The sequence below is a fragment of the Nothobranchius furzeri genome, chromosome 17, assembly GCF_043380555.1.
Source record: "Nothobranchius furzeri strain GRZ-AD chromosome 17, NfurGRZ-RIMD1, whole genome shotgun sequence".
In the NCBI taxonomy this organism is placed as follows: Eukaryota; Metazoa; Chordata; class Actinopteri; order Cyprinodontiformes; family Nothobranchiidae; genus Nothobranchius; species Nothobranchius furzeri.
The window spans coordinates 41,336,634-41,346,633 of NC_091757.1; the positions used below are offsets into that span (position 1 = coordinate 41,336,634).

The 10,000-nt window shown below is 43.7% G+C and overlaps 1 protein-coding gene across 3 annotated transcripts in view; it reads left to right on the top strand.

Moving 5' to 3' along the window:
• The window catches only part of rtkna (rhotekin a), a 79,650-nt gene that overhangs the window by 23,164 nt on the left and 46,486 nt on the right, over positions 1-10,000 (top strand). Inside the window, exon 1 of one of the 3 annotated variants that reach the window (XM_015972401.3) lies at positions 3,104-3,426. The exons of the other annotated variants lie outside the window; for them this stretch is intronic. Within the exon in view, the coding sequence (XP_015827887.3) occupies positions 3,331-3,426 (96 nt within the window). The 5' untranslated portion in view covers positions 3,104-3,330. Of the gene's footprint in view, positions 1-3,103; positions 3,427-10,000 lie in introns of those variants that run through there. 3 annotated transcript variants of the gene reach the window in all.

A 10,000-nucleotide genomic window follows, 5' to 3' on the forward strand; every position in this document is an offset into this window, starting at 1 on the left:
TCTGAGTATCCAGACTCGTCCTCTGAGTAGAGTAGACAGAGGGCGAGTCTGGCAGGCCAGGCTAGTGACAACCAAGAGTGAAATCGAGGTGCTTGTAGTAGCTCGGTTCGGGTCATCGTGGGTCGGCATGGAGTGGTATGAGTCGGCAATTTCAGGAGAGCTTCTCAATCGCGGTTTGGCCTCTAACTTGGCAGGTGGGGTTAAACGTTCTGACATGTGTGATTTAATAAATATGTTTTGCAACTATTTAGTAGTTTTGTGTGTGTGTGTGTATGTGTGTGTGTGTGTGTGTGCGCGCGTGTGTGCGCGCGTGTGTGCGCGCGTGCGTGCGTGCATGGCTTAAATTCATCATTTTTCCATCTCTCCAGCTCCTTATCTTCACCAAAGTTCCAGGTTTCCATCACGTTTATAAATCACACAGTTTGCGTAGAGCATGTGGCCCCTGCCCTTCACCGGTTTTACAGATCAGCCAGCATTCACTAGCCTGGCAAGCCAGACTAAATAAATGTATTTATTATCATTTATCATTCTTTGCAAAGCAAGAATTTGGTCTAGTTCACTATGCTAAGCATTCACAGCTGCAGAAGTGGAATGCAGCCCTTTTTAATACACTTGTGCCTTCCTTTTTCTTCACTACTGCAAGGAAGTAGACGTTTGGGCCTTTAGTGTAAAGGAGAAAACCCAGGAATACAAAACAATGCATATAAAACCTAAAACCTAATGTCACGACCATTGGTCACGACATGTTTAACTAGAACAAATACAGATTTAAGATGAAAGAATATAAAACTTTTAAAGGTAAATCTACTACAGCTTTGCCTTAATTAAGTTAATAATTCAACTAATATTGGATCCGAATCCTTCCTGTGGGAATAATAATAAATGACCCCACTTGTATAGAGCTTTTCAGAGTGAGAGGACTCCAAAGCACTTTACACTACACTACATCGTTCATCCACACACACACTGATGGTGATGAGCTACGATGTAGCTACAGCTGCCTGAAGGCACACTGACAGAATGGCATTTCTTGAAAAATAAGGGTTTCGTGCTCAAGAATTAATGTTTGGCTTATTTTGTTTTAACTTTTTTCTCAATCGTTTCTATTTTACATTTTATTCAATTATGTCACAAAAAAAATGAGTCAGTCTCACAACTGTCGCCCTTATTTTAGCAGGCAGCAACCTGTAATGTTCCCCAGGTGGAGCTCCATAAAACGAACTTAGCTCTGGTTGTGAGGTTTCCTCCAGCTGATTATGGACTGGAATGTTTCCATATTCCTTCACACGTCTGTTCAAAAGAAAACAAAGCACCAGTCAGTGCCTTGGAACCAGTGGGAGCGTATTCTTATGCCTGCTTAGAGAATTTCCCGTGTTCATCTAAAGTTTGAATCGGATTAACGACACTGGAATGGATTGCTTTCGCATTTACACCCACAGCAGCCAGTTAGCACATCTGGCCCTGCTTCAGATGCTAATCCATCACTCCAGCTGTGGGTAATCAGCATCTAACCCAGTGAAATCCCAGAGAAGCTGAAACATGTTGGACTTTTTGCCTCTCGCTGAGCTAAAAGGCTGGGAACGGGTTTGAGCTGGTTTCATGTTTGCCCGTCAGCAGGTCCTGTCACCGAGATAATCGCTTCAGTTTTTCTTTTCAGCCTCTAGGTTGTAGACACTCGTGCTTTTTGCTTGTTTGGGTTTTTTTTTTGTTGTTTTTTTGTTTTTGCAGGGAAATTCACATGGAAGTGATTTGGCTCTAAAAACATCCACACTTCAGTAAGCCAGATGTTAAAACCTGATTTATAATTAACATCTGTCCAGCTTTGCTGCTGTTTCCCGAGCCCCTTTAACCCTCCCTGGTAAATTATTTCTGTCTCACTGCATTTGTCGGAGTCTGTTACAGATTAGCCAGATTTTAAAACTTTGGAGAGGATTTGGGAAATGAGCTGCTGTTACCAGCACCCCCGGGTCTCCCCTGAGGTAAAAAGGCTCTAGCAGCCTCTTTTGTGTCCTCTGCTTTCATGTGTAAAAGGTTTAGGGCAAGTGTTTCAGGGAGAAGGGTGGCCCCAGATCTCAGTCAGAAAGTGTTTTACGCTTTGATCCTTACGGGAGGGATGTCCCTGGGTGTTTAATGCCAGTTCTCTGAAACACCCTGATGGTGACGCACGTTAAAGAATGAGCGCGTTTTGAGGAATCTGTCTGTGCGCAACGTGATGCCAGCTTTCGGTTGAGGGGGCTGCTTGTGGATTTTTTAGCGTTGGTTTCTCCCACGCCACACGGAAGGATAGGCTACACACACCACACAAAACAGCTAGACCTAAGATCACGCAGAGGAAAGGTGATTTTTTGTGAATTTATTTGGGGGAAAAAACAGAGATTAATCCATCAAAATCGAAATGGACAAAACTTTTGGGGTTTATTTTGCCCAAGACAGAAACTGAGATTTGGTATTTTTTATTTATCTATTCCCCTATTAGCTCTTCATTAACATGTTTAGTAGAAATAAATTACCCTGGCAACTTAATATTGTGTGACCAAAACTTATTTTCTTCCAAATCCCGAATCTTTATGTAAAGATAATCTGGTTTCTGTGTAAGGTTGTGTTTTATGACTCAAGTTAGGGTTACTTGGTGTGTTGCTTTTCTTATCCCCTGAGCTCCGGTTGACACGGCTCTCATTTTCTCATTAAGCCATAAAAGAACAAAGCTCCACTCCCCGTTATGCGCGCGCTCTGGCGCGGCGTTTGCTGTTTATTTACCTAAAGGGGCGTCGCTACCACCACAGTCGTTTCTTCTCCCCTTCCCTCCTTTAAACGTCATTATCGACACCAGAGGCGCGTCTCAGGGGTTAATTTAGCTCCGAGTCGGGCGCGTCAGGGCGCACAGTGGGCTAGTTGTCCCGATCTCTCCCGCAGACGCGATGCCCTTTTGTAGAGAGGTCTCTTGTCACAGAGGACACACGGCATTCACAGTCAGGACACAAAGAGAATAGCTGTTTTTTTTATTCTTTCCAAGCAGCCGCTGGGTGTTGACTGTGGGTGTTTGAGAGGATCTTTGTTGTCAGTAGAAGAAGAATAAGCGACGGGAGCGAGTTGGGAGGCTTACTGCGGAGAGAGGGTCCCTACAGCGCAGTTAACGCTGTCATCCACTTTACCTCAGTCTGCTTGGACGGAGTTTTCTTTTTTGGAAACTTTTGCGCGCAGTTTTACGCATTGATTAAAAGAGAGGAGACATCGTAAAGTTGTCAAAATGTGCGATCTGTCAGTGGTTTCTTCGTGTCTGAAAGCCCTTTTTAACCCTCAAGAAGTGATCTTGTAGTGACTTTCCAAAAGATGCCAAATGATAAATACGCAAACATGGAGGAGAAACTTTGGATATTGGAGGATCTTAACATGATGTACATCCGCCAGATTGCCCTCAGTCTGCAGGTAAAGTAAAATACATTCTTTTGTGCGGTTTAAGGGTTTTATTTGCACACTTTTGACCATTTTTGAGCCAGCGGGTTATTCAAGTAAAAGTGCGCGCGCGCGCGCGTGTGTGTGGTAACAATGAAGTCTCACAAATGACAAAATCTATTTTCAGCCGTTTCCCCAGGAGCAGCACATCCCTGTGTTAACTGACAGAGTGAGCAGCTGTGCCTCGGAATGTAGTAAACTTTTCAGAGGTGGCTTTAAAAAAGTGTGTGTGTGACAGCTGAGTTGTGTTGAAGCTGGTGGTCCCTGGCTTCTACAGATGGCAAACAGAAAACAACACTCCATGTCATCCATCTCTCCCCGACTGTCTCCCCTTTCAGCTGGGGCTCACACACACAATTATGAGGCCAGTGTGCAGCTGTAAATTGTGTGTTTGTGTGTGTGTGTGTGTGTGTGTGTGTGTGTGTGTGTGTGTGTGTGTGTGTGTGTGTGTGTGTGTGTGTGTGTTGAGAAAGACAGAAAATAATCCACTTAGGATTTTGAGTCACTGTCCCAGAAGACATAAGTGAAGAGAGCCCTCTTTAGGGCCAGTTTTAAAGAAAGATGAGAGGTTTTCAAAAGTAAATTCTGCTACATTTTATTTTCTGGAGACTCTGAGTGTGCTGCACAGACTGATTTATTAGATAAACTGATATCTTGTCTAAAAAGCCTTTATCGCTTCTCCTAATTTGAAATAAAACATTTATTTTTTTCTCTTCAGAGCAGTTTTGTAGATCATCCTAATGTCAGAATTAAAATAAATCAACTGGATATTTTTTATGGATTTTTTTGGGCAGCAGTAGCTCAGGTGGTAGAGTGGATTGCCTCATGATCGGAGGGTCATGGGCCTGATTCCAGCTCCTGCCAGGGGTTTTCTGTCATTGTGTCCTTGGGTAAGACACTTCACCCAACTTGCCTGTGTTGGTGGTGGTCAGAGGGGACGACAGCGCCAAATGGCAGCCTTGCCTCCGTCAGACCGCCCCAGGGCGGCTGTGGCTATAAAGTAGCTTACCATCACTAGCAGTGTGTGAATGTGCAGTGCATGAAAGCATCTTTGAGTGTCCTAAAAAGCGCTGTATAAGTTTGATATATTATCATTATTATGAGACAAAGTGAATCCGTGCAGGATCCACTCATGTGATTCCCGTTTCTCTCTATCTATTTGTAGTATTTTGTTGTTCTTCCCGTTCTCCGTTTGAACTCGGTGACATTCCAGTAGAAAGCTAACGCTCCGGCATGGCCTCAAATGCTCAGAAACAAACCAGCTATCACGAGTTCCCAACAATGGGTCGACCTATGATTCGGTTAGTGTTCCCGCCACGGCTTTGATGAGAAAACTTGTTTACGGCTCAGCTGCAAAAGAGATGCTTTGTCTGATTATTAAATCTCTGCTGGAATCCAGTATTTCAGGAGTTTGGTCTGTCTTAGTTAAATGTTTGCTAATTCAACCACGGGCCCAGACAGACTCGTATTCATCCTCACGAGATAATTCCACTTCCTCTTTCACAGGAAGTTCAGAGGTGAGGGTTAGCTGCAGAATGATAATAATAAAATCAGCAAGAAATTTGGGTTTGTGGAATATTGTTGCCGATAGCCACTCACTTGTTTCCTCACATGCTCATTCTTCCAGTCGTTCCCCCTTCCCCTTCTCTCCCTTCCTCCTTTTCAGTCTGGGTGGGTTTATGAGACAGGGAGATTCTTTGTACGTGGCCAAGCTGCACAGCCCACAGTCTCGCTGTTTTCTACGAGCTCTAGATGTTTTATACGCTGCAGGGCCTTTTAAAAGTGCGCTGTTGGGTAAACTAGCTTTGCTGTTATTAAACTTGGACGTTCTTCATCTTCACAACATACAAGTTAGTTTATAAAACCTTGTGCCACCCACCAGGCTGAAGCACATGCGTGTACATTATGGCACACAGAGGAATGCCGGGAGTCATCCTCTTCTAACTGCTATAAGGAAAAGGAGAGCAGCCATTGTGTTGTTTCTGCTCTTCAGGTTCTAACAAGTCTCCTGCTGCATTCTTGCTCCATTACTCTTGATGTCTTGCTCGTTCTGCCGTTCTTAGACCCACTCACAGGATGCTCCATCCTTATTTTACTGGCATACAAACAGAAAACAGCATTTTCAACACAGGATACAGGATTAGCCTCAAAGCACAAGTGGTGGATGGGAAACAGGAAACGGTCATGTGTAATTGCAACCCCCCCACCCCCCCACCCCCCATGACAACAAAATGTCATTGAGGCCAGTAAATAATAGAAGCAGATACATCATTTCCTGTTGTTAAAACCCCAGATGAATGACTTGTTTTTTCTGTGTACTTCACATCTAGTATGAGTTTCTAGTCTTCTTCACCCCCCTCCTTATGGCCATGTTTTATTTTTAGCCTTTAGAGCTGAATGTCAACGTTTGTGAATGAGTTTGTGGGCTTGGTTTTGAATTGTGCTGTGCTCATCATTCCCTAGTGAACAGCATTTTTTCACCATTGTGTGTTAGTTGTATTGATCTGTCTTGGAGTTGCATCAGTGGACCTAACAGCACTAATCTATGTTTCACGGCAGTTCACGCAAGCATTAATTCATGCGCTGGTGTTGTCAGTCTTGTATAACCTGGTGTTCTTGCAGAATTAAGATGTTTCTGCAGCACTTGACCCCTACGTGCACCAGAAATGCTACTGGGACATTTCAATTTCTAAATAAAAACAGAATTAATTGCAAGAAAAATAAAAAATTATGTTCAGCCATCCATTTTCTACTCCTTTGTCACTGTCAGGTTATGCTGTCCTCCCGCGGTTTAGTCTCGCGCTGCTCTGAGTGGCAAATCCAACAAACCTCCCACATGGTGTTGCCAACTTAGCAACTTTGTTGCTATTTCTAAAAACTTTTCAGATCCCCTTCATTACCTTTTGCCAGAAGCATCTAGAAAACAACCTAGTGACATTTGCCAACAATATTTCCTGCAGGTTAGTGAAAACACCCAGCCTGTGCTCCAGACTGAGACTTCGAGACATTAGGGCCCAATCCTCGCACTGCGCCCTAGGTCCTCAGCGAAGTGCACTTAGAGGAAGTGTGCAGTAAGGCGTCAAGTGCGTAATACACAAGTGTGCAAATAATTGCTGAATTGGGACAGTGAGAATTGCGTCATCAACCGCAATGCATGCCAGTCGCTGTTTGTGCTAGTTTTTAAATAAATCTTTATTGACAACTTTTAAACAAACATTTCCTTGACAAAATGTACATGAATTGCTGTTCACATTAAATCGTAGTCTAAAACATCCAGAGCATGGATAAATATGATTAATCATCTTAAAGTGAAGCTCTTATGTTAAAAATACATATTCTCAGAAAAGGCACTTCAGCCATTGCTCCGTCTTCTTCTCAGAATTCCTATGCAGCAATGGATTGTGGGTAATAGCCTTCACCCAAGTACGCATCCATGCGGACTTGGGCCAAGTGTGGATCATGGGTGCAAAACGGGCGTGGTCAATTTCCGCACTTGAGGATTGGGACACTCTACGCACACACACCCCTGGACTGGAACACGTAATTGAAGGGTGCAAGGGTGGAAGTGCGAGTATTGGGATTGAGCCTAGGAAAGGAAATGATATGCGCATGTGCAGCATGATCATGCTTCATTGACTGACCGATCATAAACCTTTCCCTGTCCATCTCACAAAACCAGCTGTTTTGCAAGCAAAAATAATTAAAAACACAGCGAGCCATATCTTAAGTGAATGTATATTTTATCAGGGCTAAAAACTCTTTCCCAATGAGCGTGACACACATTCGACTGTCGTCATGTGCTCTCACGCCACACGTCCAATTTCTCAAGGTGGAAAACAATAATAGTTACGGCACAGCGGGAAAGGGTTGCGTTATTGTCATGCAGCAGGTTGTAGAAGTTAACTACAATATAGATGTTCAGGGTTTCCCCCAGAGAACTTACTAAGCCCGACAGACCGTGAGAACGAGTGGGGGTGGGAGGGTGTGCACACGAATTGTTTCGCCACCGTCCGTGACAGCGGGGAGGGGGTGGGGGTGGTAGCAGGGCCAGATTAACAATTTGTTGTACCCTGGGCAACAATATTCAAGGGCCGCATCATCACGACCCAAGGATCACCATAATATGGCCATATACAGAATATTTTACTGTAATATGCAGGTCGATGATAGACTTTATAGTCGTATCATCTGACCTGCGGCCGTATGTTTTGGACACCTGAGTGAAGAGAGGGGCGGAGCTGTCAACTGATCACCACCTGGTGGTGAGTTGGATCAGATGGCAGGGGAAGATCCCGCGTAGACCTGGCAGACCCAAACGCATAGTGAGAGTCTGCTGGGAACGCTTTGCAGAAGAACCTGTCAAGACAAGTATTCAACTCCCACCTCCAGCAGAACTTTGACCGCGTCCCGAGAGCAGTGGGGGACATTGACTCCGAGTGGGCCTTGTTCCACTCTGCGATTGTTGAGGCAGCTGTTGCTAGCTGTGGTCGCAAGGTGGCCGGTGCCAGTCGTGGTGGCATCCCCCGTACCCGCTGGTGGACACCAGAGGTTCGGGGAGCCGTCAGGCTGAAGAAGGAGGCCTACAGGGTGTGGCTGGTCTGTGGGACTTTATAACTTTTGCACAGAAACACACATCAAATTGGTTCAAAGTACAATCCTTTCCTTATGCATGTGTGTTTGGTTATTTGGTTCTGACAAACTGAAAAACTTCATGTTTAAGGAGCTCTGTAGGCGTTCGTGAGTAAAAAGAGATACGTTGAACACGTTGTAGTAGCTGTAGCTCTTTAACCCCCCCTGCATGTGAGCTCACATAGGGGTCAGATGTGCTTCTTGCTGCCTCAGCCCAGACTCATCCTTGACCTATCACACACTCTACAACTCTAAACTTAGCTCCAACAAGGCCTAGTTTTACCGACTCTGGACTCCATGGTAATGTGATGTTCCCGTGGCGCCTCTTCATCTGGTCTCAGAGCCGCAGACGTTTTGCTCATCAGACTCCTCAGGATCTGCTCTGATCACAGGATCTTCTGTGTGAGACGATGTAATTGCAAAGGAATGAATGTTTTGAATGATTCAGTTTGATCCGTTGCAGATGTGATGTCATGTCTGAAAACAAACTAACAATTTCATCACTTCCCTGTGGAGTATGACCCATCCAGAGCATAGCTTCAGTAACACTAGATGCTACAGATGTGGGTTTTACAGAAGAAAACCTGGTCAGTCCCAGCCTGGATTTGGACATTAAAGTGTCTTCTAGCTCGCTGTAACTGACAGGAGGAACATCTGATCTGTGAAGAGGAACTGCAGGGAGATCGAAGGTTAATCTGGTTAACATTTTTTGGTCTCTCTGTTCAAGACTTGTTTGTAATTTTATTTGTGTCATGAAGCCTTAGTGAAGTTTTTCATGCAGCCTTGTTTTTAAAGTCATTTAGATGCTAAATTATTTTAAAACCTAAGTTCCAAATTAAAATTAAAGGAATAAATGTTTTAAGTCAGGGGTCTCAAACTCACAAGGGGCCGAAGTGAAACTCTGGGACGGAGTCGAGGGCCAAACTTAATATTTTTTTGAAAAAGTGACGGCAAATTTGCACATTTTCTTTATCAACATAAATGCAATTTCTAACCTTTAAATTTGGAAACAAACTTATTTTTGCATTAACACTGAATGTGGAATAACCAAATTACACATGAGCAAGTCAGTTTTAAATAAAAGGCATCAGTGTATTCATTACTTGTGGTATATTCAGCATTTTTAAAATCTATTCAGGATTTACGTTTTCTTGTTTATTCATTTTTCTTATTTTTATTCTCCTTTTTTCTCCTGTAATACGTGTCATCGCTGCTGTGACGTCTAGCTTTCCCCACTGAGGAACAATAAAGGGATTTTCTATTCTATTCATCTATCTGCAGCCTTTCCACCTCCTGTTTACTGTAGGTTAAATCTTTTCTCACGGGCCAACAACAAAATAAAAATATAATTTTATCTTAAATGAAAATGCAACATCTCACCCGTTAACTTTCACGTTTTGGAGCAGAAAAAGAGCAGAAAACCAACATATTTAAAGCTCAGTTTGCTCCACTGGTTTACTGTGATGCTCACCTGTTCCAGCCAGATACCTGCATCATGGGGTTGATCTGAGCTGAGGAGGAGACTCCTGTTGTTTTGTTCATCTTCATCATAATAATGACAACATCAGATGACAACAGGTGCTCACATAGGTTTGTGCTGATGAACATGTCTGAGCAGCTTGACCGCGTTGTTGTGTGTCGGGGAGGAAACACGACAGCAGCCACAGAGCCATGCTGGTTTGAGCGTGTCGCTGCTCGCTGGAGTTATATCAGCTCTGTCTGGACGTTAGTTGGAAAACTTTCTCTTTCAGTCGTGAACACATTTAATATATTTTTGATATTTATCTCGCGGGCCACATAAAAATGCTTGACTCTGACATATGTGTTTTAAGTGATTGCTTTTGTTCGTTTTTGAACAATATTTCTGAAAGATTGATCGTGTGGTTTCTGTTATGCAACATAAAAATCAGTCCCTGCC